The following is a 16,022-nucleotide window of genomic DNA, read 5'->3' on the forward strand; positions in this document are numbered from 1 at the left end:
TTAAGGGCAAGTCTATAATGTTATACCCATGATGACAATTTTGAATTATCTCCCCCTGAGAACTATGCAACCAAGGTTTAACCCAAAAGAACAAGGCAAGTTGATGAAACATGAAGACAACAGGTTCAGGAGATGAAAAGGGTGAAATAGACACATCTTGGAAGAAAAACAAGAGCTACATGGAAGAACTGGAATGCAGTTTTGGAAGTGGCAGAAGGTAGATCTGAGAGAAACTGAAATGTGGACACTGGTGCATTTTCTCCTATTCCATCTGAGAACATCCAAGCAGACTGAACTGAGAACAGCAATTCTGCATTTCCACAGCAAGCAGATTGTCAGTGGCACTTGTTTGTAAACAAAACTAGTTCTCAGGGGTAACAGAAGAGAGGTTCCTAACTGACCACTAGATTCACGCCACTAAACAAAGTGATTCCTCCCACCACCCAACAAGTGCAAACATGTGTCAAGTTCTGGCTTGTCTTGAATATATGCAAAGCTGTGAGTCACACAAACACAGAATCTAGACTCTGGGGCAGCAACTGGAAATTTTAGCACTGTGCTCTTGCTAGACCAGGGGTAGGGAACCTGCGGCTCTCCAGATGTTCAGGAACTACAATTCCCATCAGCCTCTGTCAGCATGGCCAATTGGCCTTGCTGGTAAGAACTGATAGGGAAACCTGGCTGAACATCTGAGCTGTTCAATATGGGCTAAACACATTTCTGATGTTCAAGTTGTAAAGTTTACTATTTGCAAACAATGTGGACCTCATAAAACCTATGAACCCTTTTTTCCATTATCCCAAATCTCAAAATCAGGAAAAGTACACAAGAATGGCTCGACAGGATTAATCAACATATAAGTGCTGCATGTTTAATGTAGAATTTCTTCCTATGGGGAGAAGGAACCACTCTTTCTCTTCCTGCCTAGAGCTCCCGAGAGGACATCCAAGAGTCAGGATTGACACTTGCCCTTTTTGGAGGGAAAAATGTACCAGTCCTGAGTAACAGGACATGAATCTCAGGCCTTTCTTTCTTAAAGTTCAGCATACATTTTCCAGAGGTGCTCAGGAAGGAAGCTTTTGTGGATAGAAAAGTGTGCCCTCATTAAAAAAAAAAGCATGGGTTTGCTGGCTTGATTTAGGACCTGGCCCCTGGACCAAGGAAAACAGATAACCCAGGGACTGATTTAAAGTAGTCAGATTAAATCATATTTTTTTAACCTGGCTTCTTTGTATTTTATTAGTCCAGGGGATATTCTATCAGACAAAAGTTTAGATCAACTGTTCACTGTTTTGATAACTGCAAACTATTGCCTGTTTGAATTTTTTTTGTTTTTGTTTTTCTGTGAAATATAATCCTTCAGTACATATCATTTAAAAAAAAAACTCTACTGGGATATTTACATCTCAAGATCAGCTGAATGTCTAGGCAGCACCCCTTGAGTTATAAAAGGTGAATTAGAGAGGAAATAGGGATGACCTAGGTCCCTCCATAAATTAGGAAAATTCTCCCAAACCAGGTTGGTAGCAGCAAGTACTTGGCCCATTCCATATATATATATGAGAATGAACACCATACATAAACAAACAGTGAACCAGTCTTAGAAATCTGGCAGGCATCCTCCACACCTGATTGACCTACACTGACTCTGAAGATGAGAGTTACAAGTTTAGCTGACATTCACCTCCAGTTGCTGGCAACAATACCATCAGTCATTAAATTTGTCTAATCCTTTAAAAAGTCATCTATCCTAGAGACCTTAACATCTCATGGCATTTCATTCCATAAGTTAATTACTTGTCAAAGTAGTAGTTCCAACAAAACAAATAAAGAAAAAGGTATATGGTTTCAACATGTATATATTAGTCTAGATAAAAGGGTGGGGGAGGGGGGGCTGCATCACACACAGTTCAGTAACATGAGCATCAAAACATATATTGAGATCTTTGCTTGATCTGAGAATCTACTTAGGTGTGGGGGCTTTACACATTACACATAACAGAATCCAGTGGATTAAAGTGTTATTTTGCTAAAACTTTCAAACAAGAAGATCAAATTTATAATTCTGAAAGAAGAAACGGAGGTTTGATATCTGAAGATCAGGCAATCTTCACACCTTGATACTAGATGGGTTTGGTTTCAGATGGTGATGGGCCCAACACATTAAAAGGGAAAAATATTAGACCTTTTTCCTGCACAGAATAGCTTGCTGGTGAGGTATGCCGACGAACCAGTCCCTTCGGGACAACTGCAACCCCATCCACAACAGGAGACATCCCAATGCCTGGATCAAACGTTCTGCCCACCATTTTGTCAGATGGAGCTCTTGAGAATGGGAGCAGAAGCACAGAGACAAGCTGCAGAGCTGGGGAAGGGCCTGGAGAGGAGGCTAGCAGAAGCAATGAGTCCATGTAGGTAGAAAGGACATGCTCCAGCATGGTAGACGAGATCAAATCTAAAGGGCACATTAGGGACTGTTCCAACAGAGGCAAACTTGAAAGTTACTGGATGACATATCTGCCCTTGACCCATTTCAATCCAGTTTCAGTCCTCAGTCCTCAGCTTTAGTTACACTGGTGGATGATCTTTGTTTAAAATTGCAATGTTGACAGTAAACCCTGTTGACAGTGTTAGATTTTTCAGCGGCCTTTGACACACTTCACCACTGTATTGGTATTTAGTGACTGGAATATGGAGTGAGCATTAAAGGAACTACACTTCAGTGGCTTTGTTCTCTTCTGTCCAACTGGGCCCAAACCATTTCCACTAGAGGTGCAGAATCAATTGGATGGGATTTCTTCTGTGGAGTGCCATAGGGTTCTGTTCTCTCACCCATGCTCTTTAATTTGAGGCCAGTGAATGGTATCATCTAGAACTTTGGGTTTGATATCATTTAAAGGTCACTAAAATGCAGGGGATGCCTAATTCTTTATTTTGGTATCCAAAGCCTTCCAATGCATTCATCTCAGTTCTGAGTTTGTGTTCTGAGGACCTGGTCAGGTGGCTAAGGCAGGACAAGCTGAAGCTGAATCCAGGCAAAACAGAGGTAATGGTGTGAAATAGGTTGATGCTTTAGGCATAGATGTCAAACTCGCGGCCCTCCAGATGTTATGGACTACAGTTTCCATCATCCCCTGCCAGCATCATGTTGACAGGGGATGATGAGGAACGCTATAATCCTCTTTATCGGAGCGCTTATGGTCTACCACCTAGAGGAACTTCTGGATCCAAGTGGAGTTGGCTTTTGTAGAGAACTTGAGGTGCTCATTCTTTTCATCATTCTGAGACTTCAATAAATTGTTTTACCCCATTTGTCCCAGAAACATTTCATTTTTCTTTTAATCCAGCATATCTGAAAACCCTTTTACGACAATTCTTTTGGCTGAAACCGTTCAAAGCTGGCTTCCCTTGCAGCACAGAGTTCTTGAAACATTTTAAATTTCCCACCGAAAAGCCAGCCCATTTCTCGTTCAACTTTTCCTTGGAGCCTGGCCTCCCATTTTTTTCTGTTCCTCGCCTCACCCCTTTCTTCCTCATCTCTTGGTTTTCATTATTTCATGCATTTTATATTTTTTGGCTGTTTTTCTCACTCCCTCTTGCGTTTTCTCTTACACACAGGTAAATTTACTCATCCACAATTACATTCACAAATCTACAATTAAATCCAGAATTACATGAAGCTATGATTCAACAGATTGATAAGGCATCAAATCAATAGATCAACAAAAAGAATTAAACATTTGGAGGAGGTCAGCACAGACCAACATTGTGGTAAAGAGAGGGATTGAAAACATTCTGGAGATGTTCTAAATCAGGGGTAGGGAACCTGTGGCTCTCCAGATGTTCAGGAACTACAATTCCCATCAGCCCCTACCAGCATGGCCAATTGGCCATGCTGACAGAAAAGTGGGAGTGGATTCCTGGTTCAATTTATCTGAAGCTTACAGGTCCTGTTCTAAATTATTTTGTGAGAAAAAGGCCATGGATTCCATCTTCTGTTTGAAAAACAGTAACTGAGAGCACCTTCTACCAGCTGTATCTGGTTCTCAAGTTTCTCCTTTCACAGATTTGTAACCTCAAAATTGGATTGCTGTCACATGCTATACATTGGCCTGCCCTTGAAGACAACCCAGAAACCTAAGCTGGTCCAGAATGCAGCAGGCTGATTATGATCAAGAGCTAGCCAATGGGAACATGTTACCCATTTTGAAACACCATTTTGTTTCCCAGCTGGCTTCTAAGTGCTGACCTTTAAACCCTTCTTGGCATGAGACCCATGTATCTGAAGAACTGTCACTTTCTACATGTTTCTATTCACCAACTGAGGTCTTCAGACTTCCACCCACGGGCTGATCCAACACATGAGGGGGGTGGGTGGGCATGGTTGTATCAACTGGAATCCAAACCTTTCCCATCATAGCTACCAGTGATGGAACAGACTCCCTGAAGAGGTGAGAGGGGGCTTCACTGGAGACATTCAGGAGGTATTGCAAGGCTTGCCTGTTTCCCCAGGCTTTTGTTAGGATATGAACAGTATACAACTTTGTGGGGAGAAAGAGACATTCACTTGTCTTAATTTGTAATCTTGTGAGTTTTTTTTACCTTGAGCCAAGAAGCCAGGTGCAATAAAATTAATTAAAAAATTCACTTAGCTCAACCTTACATGATTTTTTTCTTGCTTTACTGGTCTGTGATATACTATGACAATACTGGACAATACAGACAAGGCAAAATCTCCCTTTTACCAGCCAAAATTCCTTCCGCCTTTGGTGCTTAATCCTTCTACTATTTGTAGAACTATGCCCACAATGATATTGCCTTCTAGTGTTTCCTCTTCAGTCATCTCTTACAATTACCCAGTCATTAGGGAAGGTTTCTTTAATATGTTCTGAATTCACCGAACTTCAGTGCTATCTTTCTAATGCTCAAAAGTTAACACATCATCCCGAAGGTATGCTAACTGACCCCCTATGAGAACACCAGAATATTTCTGAACAACTAAATGAACATTACCTCCCAGCTTTGTGCCAACATTTCCAACATGGAAAATCTGAGCTAAAACAAGTAACATTAAATTAAATAATGCAAAGATGTGCGATTATTCTCACTCACATACAAATTAAATTGCAATGGTGTAAGAGACAGGATCCCCAGCCTTGTGCCAGTGGTCACCATGGTGCCTTTCAACACCTTTTCTGGTACCCACAAAGTGTTTTCAGGAAGTGAGTGGGGCCAAATAGGGCTTTTCCCCAGCAAGATTTCTGATTGTGCAGGTTTTTTTAAACATTGCTTTAGCAGCAGCACAAAGGTCGATACTGTACTACTGAAGATAAGCTGTAGCAATCATGTTGTGGCTGGCTCTGCCATCCTGTGACAGCCATTTTGTGGCCACGCCTACCATGCTGTATCAGAATTACAATTATGAATGTATGCTCAAAAAAGTTGGGTATAAAATAACAAAAACAACTATATTATAATACCTTTTTGTTGGGAATTTGTTATTGTATTATGAATTTTGTTTAAGGACTAACATATTGGCTACCTACTATATTTTATTTAGGTGTAACTGGGAAATGATTTGCTGTGCACAATCTCAGAGCGCACTCCCAAAACACTGTACTCAATAAGGCTTACTTACAGGAACAACTGCAGCCTTATAGTGAGATCCTAGGAGTTACACCCTTCACTGACTTCAAAGGATGAAAGATTTAGCAGGATATAACTCCATTCAGAAATTCACAGTTATTGGATCACAATCTGGCCATAGGTGTCAGACTTACTGCAAAAACAATAAAGGTGGCAAGTATACAGCAAAGTAAACAAACAAAACAGAGGAAGAAAAAGTATTCCAGAGTTTTCACATGACAAACAAAAATCCCAAATCTAACTAGTTTACAGTGTACTATGTGCAATATAGTGTCACCTTGAACTATGAGGACAGGCAGGGTATAAATATTCTAATAAATAAGTAAAATAAAAGTCAGCTGAAACCCTTTGTTCTCAAATATTTCATTTACGGTGTGATGGTCATGCTGCACTGAATGATAATACCCCATGTCACCTGGATATACATTATTCTGCTGTTGTGTAAAAGAGTTTAAGAGGCATGTAAAATATTTGTTCTATTCAAGATTCAGTAATAGAGGCCTCCAGTAATGGGAGCCTCCAGAAAAAAATTGGTGCAGACTTGTTAGACTTATCTTTGAAGATAAGAACCTTTTTCAAGACGGTTAATGCTTTGCAAAAAAGAGAAAGAGGTTTATTTGCCCATTATGTGGCTGAGCCCCTACTCCTCTTGGCCTGCATTTTCCCAATGATTACACCAGTGCCAGAGGGCTCAGTGTGACTTCAGAGCACCACTAGACAGTCCCTGGACTCAGTAAGGATATAACAGGGGAAAGGAGAGATCTTCACACAAATTGGGATGAGTCTGAGTTCCTGGATAAAACTGTTCAATGCTGAATGCTCCATTTTTTGAAAAACCAGTTCTGCTTTCCCAGGAATGACTTTGTTTTCTAAAAACAACAAAACACTCAAACTACAGTTTTCATTGTGCAGCAACAACAGAAAAGCCACAAATAATGAACAGCTGCAGAGTCAAGGCAACATTTTCCAGTTCAGATGTGGAACAAGAGTTACATTTAATGGTTTAGATCATCACTGTATTGTAACAATAGCACATTACCCCTGCTAGTACAGGACCAGGGTGAGCACAGAGATACTGGCACTGTATTTTGTTCCACTGTTTGGGCACCAGGAAGAAGCAAACACCATACACACACAATGAGACACTAAGTTGTTGTTTGTCAGGGTCATCTTGTCTCTCATGCAAATAACTTGAAAATATTATCTTTTTGCCTACCCCTGTCTTGGGGGCGGGGGGGGAGGACTGTCTCAAGGGATTTAAAATGAAAACTGCCTAGATAAACAACACAGAAGTGCACTGGAAAAATTACTTCCAGCTTGATCACATGTCAAACAAGATAAGGGTCACATTTTGCAAACTACACTACACCACTTGAAGGAGGTCAGGCAATTTGGGCACATCCCCCTATGGCGTACAACTAGACAAATCTGGTCATATTCTCAGAAACCTGGGTTTATTCACATATTATACTTTCAAGAGCTAGCACAAGTTATTCTTTGCAAGGTATGTAATATTGATCACTAACATACCACAATAAAGGGAAGAGACAGCAGCTCAGTTTTACAAATTCACACAATGACATGTGATGTAGGAACGTACAGAAAGCATTCCCAGGAACCATGCAAAACAACAACAACAACAAAAATAAACATGCAGAGAAGCCCACAGGGTTATCTTACTTTAGCTTTTAAAATCAATCCTTTCTGAGGAATTAAACAGGACTGTAAGCACATTAAAGCCCAGGCTAGCCTGATCTCATCAGATCTTGGAAGCAAAGCAGGGTCAGCCTTCATCAATATTTAGATGGAAGACCACCAAGAAGTCCAGGATTGCCATGAATAGGAAGGCAATGGCAAACTTCTTCTGAACATCACCTTCCTTGAAAGCTGTCACCATAGCTTGACTTGACAGCAAAAAAAACCCACATTAAAAATATGTTCACCCTTCATAACCTAATAACACCAAAGCTGATCACAAAGTGCATCACATTTACCTCACGCAACTCAGACATTTAAGGAGAGGGGCTTGCATACATGCCAAAAAATCACATACAGAAGATCTCATGAGCAATTTCCAGCATCTCCAATTAAAATGTGCGATGTGAGAGACCTCAGCCCTGAGACCATGGAAAGCCACTGACACTCAGGAAAGTGAACAATATGGATCTTGACAGTCAAGAGCTTCGTGTACTCATGTGATGTTCAAATACACACAGAATCGCTTGCTTGGCAATGAATTGTAAGAAACAGATTCTTTTCTAATTATTTGTTGGTCAGACAACTGCAAAGCAGAAACCTGAATCATAAGTATTTGATGAGAAGTCAGAATTAAAGTAGGCCCAGGGCTGCTACACACTGGAAGGAGGAGGAGGAGATATGAACAGAAACTTACAACAGCAGCCAGGTATCCTCCACATCATTTTAATTTGGGCCTCAGATTTGAAACATTGCTATCACAAGGCTGTATCCATACCATCATGTTTTCTACAAAGGGTGATTATGGCAAGTTTCCCACTAAAGGGTCCTTATTCCACACATTTTGTGGGGCTTTTCGTTTGTACAATCTTAAAGGGAGGGGGGATCATGGGAGATTCTTCAGTGGCAGGGCTACACTCTGGCTTTCTCCCCACCAGCACCTTTTTGTCCCTTTTACAGGGTTTTATTCTTTTCTTTTCTTTTTTGTTCCCGATTGAGCTACTATTTTTCTTTGACTGCAACTCAGCTGTAAATTGGAAAATGGAGCCTGGCCTAGAGGGGACAAAAATTCTTGTTGCTTTAGCACTTCAGCAGCAACATAACAAATTCCAAGGGACGATGGGGGTGGAAGGGACAACACATGGCCAAGAAATGGTTTCATGTAGACGATCCATTCCAGCCCACCTCCACCCCTTTCCTATTGCTTCCACAGAAGGCAGCCATACCGTTCCATCATGTGGAATATCCCTAATCTTGTAACAAGAGTTCAGACAGGCAATTTACTCCAAAAAGAAACCTACATTGCAGTTTAATCTAGGAATTACATTTATTTTCTTCAAGTAAGGCTTATAAATGCAAGATGCATTATTTGAACATTTTATAAGCAAAATGTTACTAAAATACATAATCCTTTCCAATACCACTACATCAGCTTAGGCTCTTGATTATTTTTTTAATGCAGTAAAACCCGCGTGACCAAACTAAGGCTATCTGACTTTGGTCACGTAATGAGAAGACAAGAGTCACTGGAAGAGAGAATCATGCTAGGAAAAGTTGGATGCACCAGGAAAAAGGAAGACCCAACATGAGATGGATTAATTCAATCAAGAAAGCCATAGCCTTCAATCTGCTAAACCTGAGAAAGGGTGTTAATAACAGGATGTTTTTGGAACTGTTATTAGGTTTGCCGTAAATCAGAAGAGACTTGATGGCACAACGTACACACGCAAAACCCACATGCCAATCTAGGGATGCTTGTGTAAGTGGCATATCCCTGAAGATTTCTTAACTAGTCATGGCTTTGAGCCCAGTAGACATTATAGTAAATTGAAAAAGCTACTTACTGCGACATGAGCACCAGGAGTTTCATGGCTTGAACTGCTACTTCATGGTCCTTGTCCAGTGTCATGGACATAATTCGATCCTAATAGATGTAAAATAATGAAGGAGATATAGTATGTTCAGTTCTGAAAGACTCTGCTACAGGAATTTGTGCTTTACAATCTAAGACTGATTGCAGAAACACTTTGAGGCTGTAAGTTTATAAAGGTAGGATAAAGTTCCAAGTACAGATGTTTGCAATGAAACATTCACAGAAATAAAAAGCAATAAAGATGAAATGTAAAAAAAAAGGGCATTGCAGAATCTTATTTCAAAAACACATATGGCATTGTGTTTCGTACCTTATACCACCTGGCTATTTTAGCTCAAGTGATGAAGGCTACATTGCAATAGATGGCCTGTAGCACCCCCTGCAGGTTTTAGTGCCAAACATTCTCCAGCACAGAGCCCTCAAAGAAATAATTCTCAAATAGAAGAAACCTGCTTACTGCATGGGTAGTTGTCAAAAATAACATTGAAAGGCCACATTCCCTTAACTGGTGGAACCACTTGCAAAGAGAACTGGGAACTGTCATCTCTAGTTTGTTCGTTTTTTACCTAAGAGCTCGATAGCCTTCAGAAAGCAAGCTTCTATTTCCAATTCAAAAATTATATAAAAGTTGAATATGAGCTAGCTCCAAAAATACAGTAGTATGGAGGAGGTACTTGGCAGAGGAACATCTTCCTCAGACTACCCCTTTCCCCAGCAACTCCCGGAGATCTTTTCAAAGCAACGCTCAGCAGTCCTTATGAACAACTTGGCACCAGGAGATCCTAGGGAGATGCTCAAAAAGAAGAAAGATTTGCTTCTGTGAGCAAAGTTATTTTTAAAAAATTTCTGGATTTCTATCATATTTTAATTGTTTAAGTTTGGTGTTCTCCAAAACAAGCAAGATTGAAGTAGGACATACATACAAATGTTTTCACTAAATAAATGTCCTTTTACTCCCCATTAAGAGTCACAATTCATGAACGAAAATCCACTGAAAATTCTAGAATAGAATTTTCATCATGGTAAATGTTGGCTATCTCTGTTATAAAAACAGAACTAATTAAACCTTGTCTCACTGAAAGAAAGAACCTCAAAGCTGAATGAATCCACAGTCACTTCCTGGATCTTCTTGAAGTGAAATGTTCTGCTGCAATCCTAGTGCCTGCACAGTCTCCCCCACCTCCGATTCTTCAGTAGGATTTTAAAAGTTATTTTAACTGCCGCTTGTACTGCTTGAGTCAGAACCTATATTCTGTGTACCCTTAAACTTGTAACCTTGATAAAAGAACATTTTTAGTGCCTCTAGCGATTATTAGTAGAACTTGCCTTTTGCTCCCACTGTTCTGCGTCAGCCTGATAGTACCTTTCCATTTTCTTAAGACCTTTTCTTCCTAAGATCTGATAAGATGTATTGTCGAAGGCTTTCACGGCCGGAATCACTTGGGTGCTGTGTGAAGGCACTTTAACATACAGCCCGGAAACCACACAGCACCCATCTGATAAGATCTTTTCAATTCTATGCAGAGTTAATCCAATCTAAGATCATTCGCTTCAATGGGTTTAGACTGGGACTGAGATTGGAATAACCTGGCATAGGATTGCACTGTTAGTATTCAATCTGTTTAGTTTAGAGGACTGAAGATACATGTAGGATTATGAGATATTTTGGATGGGTCCAGTCAAACCTTCCAACCAAACTGGCAAAACCAGCGGCACCCTAACTATTTAGCAAAACATGTTACGGTACAATGTAAACCAATATAAAATCCTTCCTACGTACAGGAATTAAATAAGGTCTGTTTTAGAATCAGTCAGCATAACATTCTCCATGACCAGGTCTTGGATGTGAGCTTAACAGCACTATCCAGAGGGGGAAGCTGAATTTGCCAGTGGGAGCAGTGCACAACCACACCGGCAATTGGCCCTCCCCGGGGAACTTGCCCTGGTGGAGGGATGAATCCACCATACGTGCAGATACTGCCACCCTCACCGGTGGTGGGGCGGGGGGGAGGCAGTGCAGGGGCATTGCCAGGGAAGGATTTAACATTGGCCTCATTGCACCGACAGCCAGGGATACAGACTTACACCACCAAAAATGTGGCATAAGTCTATTCAGGCAATGATGGCTTCTCGGTGGCAAGGAGGCTTTTCAGCTTTTGAAGCCTCCCCACACCACTGGGAAACCTCCTTAGGGTTGGCAGGGTGGCTCGCATCCAAGACCTGGTCATGGAGAATGTTATGTTGACTGATTCCAAAACACATGGGGCTGTGAGAACAGGCAACCACTAAACTTCATCATTTAAAGACTGAAGCTTCTACCCACCTACCTTCTAACATTTCTCAACTGAACCTGGAGAGATACTGGATCCCAGTGCTGTTTGGAGAATAATCAGCCTCCTTGGCCAATCCATTAATCTTTGGGAACTGCTAACTCCCACTTACCTTGAACCGGCTATTGAAGAGATCCATTTTAGAAACAAGCTTCTTTTGGTCATATATTCCCTGCAGTCCGTGAAGGCACTTTAACCGCACTTCAGGTTGCTGCAAGAAAGGAAAGAACATGGCAAAAATGACTGAGCGCACCAATAAGGCTATGTGACAAATCAATATTACTCAGCAGATAATATGGTGTTGGAACATCTGCATACCAGATCCTTGTGAAAATGGTTTAATATTACCACCTTTATAAAATAAATAAAAAGCATTTTAAATATAACTTCACAGTTATTATTCATTTACTGTGAGGCATCTAACAGCCACACTGAAGCACTTTTGAGGCACCTCTGTAACATATGAGAGCACAAGATAGCCAAAGAAAAGCCATCTTACATATATTTAAACCAAAATCCAGTCCTTGTGAAAATAATTTTGAATGTAAGGTATGTCTGAAGTGCTTAAAGTAATGATACCCTCAATCTCAAGGCTTGCTCCACATAATTCTAACATTCAATTCAGAACTGCATTTTTGGAGCAAAATAAAACAGCTGTGGAAAAAACAAGTTAATACTTTGAACAATTGTCTTCAAACAAGGGTACAATATTTATTTCTATTTTTAATTAAGTATCCTGCCCTTTTCCAGCCCAAGGCTGGGCTCAGGGTGGCTGACAAATTTAAAATTATTCCATACATATGCAGTAACAATATATTTGATAAATAATTCAATAAACCTATTAAAAACCATCAGATATTGGTGAGAGATCACCCCATGTGGAACCCCACAAGTTAGGGGATATCACTGGGACGTCATCCCACCAAATGCCACCTGCTGTTCCTGCCACTGGAGAAATGAGGTCAGCCATTATAGGACCGTACTCTTAATCCCAGTGGCAGTGAGGCAGAGGATCAGAAGAGCATAATCAACCAAGTCAAATGCAACTGTTAGATCTAAGAGTAACAGCAGTACTGACCCACTACGATCAAGCTGGAGCCAGAGCTCCAGAACAATGTATGAATTAAAAATCACTTTATCATACAGACTCTGAATTTCAAAAACTTTTCACCAATTGTGAAAAAGAGAAAATAGGGGAAAAAGCTTACTTTATCATAGAGCATCCATCCAATGTATTTTAAGTAACTATCATTTAAGAACGTACGGGGATAAATTTTCATCCAGCTGCCCATTTCTTCTATACAAATAGCCCGGATCTCTGGAATAACATCGCTTCAAAATGACACAAATGAACAGTATTAATGGCCCTCTGAGACCTGATTCGCATTGTATATACATAATTCTATTTGTTACCACCTGATTAATCAATATGTGAACAGAGTATTGAAAAAAAACTGTTTGAGATAGTGGGACATAAAAGAACTGTTGGTAGTGAATGATGTGTAATGGCTTATTCACATACACAAGTCATGTTTTGATGCTGTAGGCATCAGGCAATCAACATGTATAATTAGCCTTAAGTCAAATATGGCAACAGTAACAGTTGGCCCCTATCATTACTGGCTCATGAGGTGATGTCACGTCATGACATTTACTAGGCAGACTACGTTTACAGGGTGGTTTGGCAAATATGACCTGTCATTCTATGTATCTCTGGGGGGACTATATCCCTGCAATGTCCAGGGTTGGATTAGAGACTTGTTCCAAGTTAATAAAGTTTCTTACCGATAGCGCTGCAAAAAGATCCCTTTGAAAATAGCATTCATCATATTCTCTATCTCCAGAGGCTTCTGTTCATACTGAAATTAGAAGTATTGAATGGTTCATTTCAAATAATGAAGGCTTGACTCAAATGCTGAATACCAATTCATTTTTCAAATGAAGGAATAACCAAAATTCAGGCAAGAAAGGAGTGAAAAGGAAGCTAGTAATGTTTTTCCCTTTCCTCAATAACTCATCCAGAATTATCAACTTCTTCAACATTGGGATTGATCGTAATTCATTGTGCCTTAATTTTCAGTTGTTAAACACACAGCAAAATAACTCCACCCATTTTTTTCATAGCTATGTGATATAATAATCTGCTTATAAAATCAGTTCAGTACCTCTAAAGGTCAGTAAAATTAAGGTCATTGAACAGAAGTAATATTGCGTTTCACCAAAATTACCTATATCCTTCTACAGTGCAGTCACTATCTTGGACAAATTTGATATATAGTTGTCAAATATGCAACCGACATAATATAGTTGTCAACCAACAATGCTCTCATGCTGAAAGCCTTGAGTGATCCATGAATATTTAACCAGTACTTCATGAGAACCCACCACCTCCAAAACAGACTATTCCACTGCTGAATATATCTTACTATTAGGAAATTTCTCTTAATATTTAGCCAAAACCTACTTCCCTGTAATTTCCACCAATTGGTTCAGGTCCTTCCTCTGGAACAAGAGAGAACAACTTTGCTCTATTTTCTTTGTGACAGCCCTCCAGATATTCAAACACATAAATTGTGTCTCCGTTCAGACTAAATATGCCCAGCTTTCCCAACCTTTCTTCACAGTACTTGGTTTTCAGACCCCACCCTATCCTAACAACCCTTGTCTGGAAATACTCTAGCTCACTGACATACTTCTCAATACAGCACACAGAACTGGATGCAGCACTGTGTGACCTGATCAGTACAGAACAGAGTGGAACCTTTACTTCCAGTGATCTGGACACCATGCTTCTGTTAATGCAGCCCAACACTGTGTTATCTTTTGTAGCAGCTGCAAGACACTACTGGCTCATGTTTGACTTGTGATCAACTAAGTGCAATCCTATGCAAAGATACTCCACTTTAAGTTCATTGGAATCAGTGAGATGAGACAGGTGATTCTAAATATATAGGAGCTATGCATTTTACAGACTAAAACAATTTTCCATCATAGTCTTTAATATTATGGTAGCATTAAACATAGTCAAGTCAGAACCATGCAGTGTCTGCTGTAATGCACACACAGTAAATTTTATATCATCATCACAGATTTCCAATGCCTAGTCACTAACAGCAGAATAAGGACTTTTAAGAGACCATCATTAATCTCCAAATAGAAGTGCATCATACCTCTTTTCTTTTTTTCTCTAGCTGGTCCAGTCTACTATTGGTCCTCTTGCCAGCAGTTCTGTTCTTCTCCACCTCGTATAATCTTTCAAGGTTCCTCTTACTTGCATCTAGACTGAGATTTAGATTAACGAGTGCCGTCAGAAGCTTCATAGCTGGGGTGGGAAAAAGAACAACTCAACATCAAATTCGATACTCAAATCGCACCATCCACGTTTTTAAAAAAAAATCAGTAATCTCTAGATTGTTATGATGTTACTGTACCATAGAATCTATTGCTATGATCTACTAATTCCTCTGAAGTCTCAGGGTTCCTTGTAAAAAGTAAGTTTTATCTCTTTTTGCTGTGCATTTGCATTAAACTCAATTATCAATTGGAAAGCCTCAACCAAGGGGGCAGGTGGCCAGCAGTGCCGACTCACCACTCCCATAGAGGCTTCCTGGAGGCTCAGGGAAGCTTCAAAAGCAAAAAAGCCTCCCTGCTGCCAAAAAGCCCCCACTGGGCTTAATAGACTTATGTCACTTTTTTGGGTAGTGCAAGTCTAAAGCCCCAGCCACTGGCGTAATAGGACTAATAGCTGGGAGGAAACTGACTAATGTTGGTTCCTCCTCTGGCCTGCCCCTGCTATGCCGCTGCCAGCGGTAGGGGCACTGAAATGTTGGTGTGGTTTTGGAACTGGGTCCCAGCACCAGGGAGGGCATCAGCAGCCGCACACTGGTAGAATTGCCCTGGCGGATTTGGGCCCTCTCTTTGGATGGGGTTGTCAGTGATGCACAAATTACACTCCAAGGAAGATGCACTCTGCAATGAAAGTTTACAAATACAGGTGTGCACAGGCATATATGACTGAACTGATTATAAGCACAGCTGGCGATTTACAAGATCACATTACACAACAGACAGCCACACACAAATAAGGAGCACTACCTCAAAAAGTTTAACACTCAGACATTTATCTATTTCACTGGTTTGAAACATCAGACTTATTTATTGCTGATCATATTTGCAGATACCTGCTAAAGTGCTGGTATGCCTGAATGCTCTCACTGTGGAATCTGCCAAACCTGTGAGCAGTGAGATGATGGTGTCCAACAAATAGCTGTCGCAGAGAATGCTGCACTGACACTGCTGTATTAGCACTTCCGTGAACTCACAAAAATTGGCTTTGAATTTCTTCCAGTAGGACCCTGGTCTGATGAGCGGATAATCTTCATTGTCCTGCATTGGGTGGGGAAAAACAAAAGCAGTCTTAACAGGAAAGCTTAAGCAAAGAATCATGGAAAACAGAGGGGCATTATGATATCAAATCC

At 40.4% G+C, this 16,022-nt stretch overlaps 1 protein-coding gene across 5 annotated transcripts in view; it reads right to left on the reverse strand.

Moving 5' to 3' along the window:
• The window catches only part of LOC125430647 (cohesin subunit SA-2-like), a 75,555-nt gene that overhangs the window by 41,661 nt on the left and 17,872 nt on the right, over positions 1-16,022 (reverse strand). For all 5 annotated transcript variants that reach the window (XM_048492722.1, XM_048492725.1, XM_048492724.1 and 2 more), the window contains exons 8-13: positions 15,726-15,930; positions 14,715-14,866; positions 13,330-13,403; positions 12,753-12,876; positions 11,657-11,755; positions 9,186-9,265 (exon numbers count right to left, since the gene is read on the reverse strand). In XM_048492722.1, the coding sequence (XP_048348679.1) occupies positions 9,186-9,265; positions 11,657-11,755; positions 12,753-12,876; positions 13,330-13,403; positions 14,715-14,866; positions 15,726-15,930 (734 nt within the window). The remainder of the gene's footprint in view (positions 1-9,185; positions 9,266-11,656; positions 11,756-12,752; positions 12,877-13,329; positions 13,404-14,714; positions 14,867-15,725; positions 15,931-16,022) is intronic.

The sequence above is a fragment of the Sphaerodactylus townsendi genome, linkage group LG04 (assembly GCF_021028975.2).
Source record: "Sphaerodactylus townsendi isolate TG3544 linkage group LG04, MPM_Stown_v2.3, whole genome shotgun sequence".
NCBI lineage: Eukaryota > Metazoa > Chordata > Lepidosauria > Squamata > Sphaerodactylidae > Sphaerodactylus > Sphaerodactylus townsendi.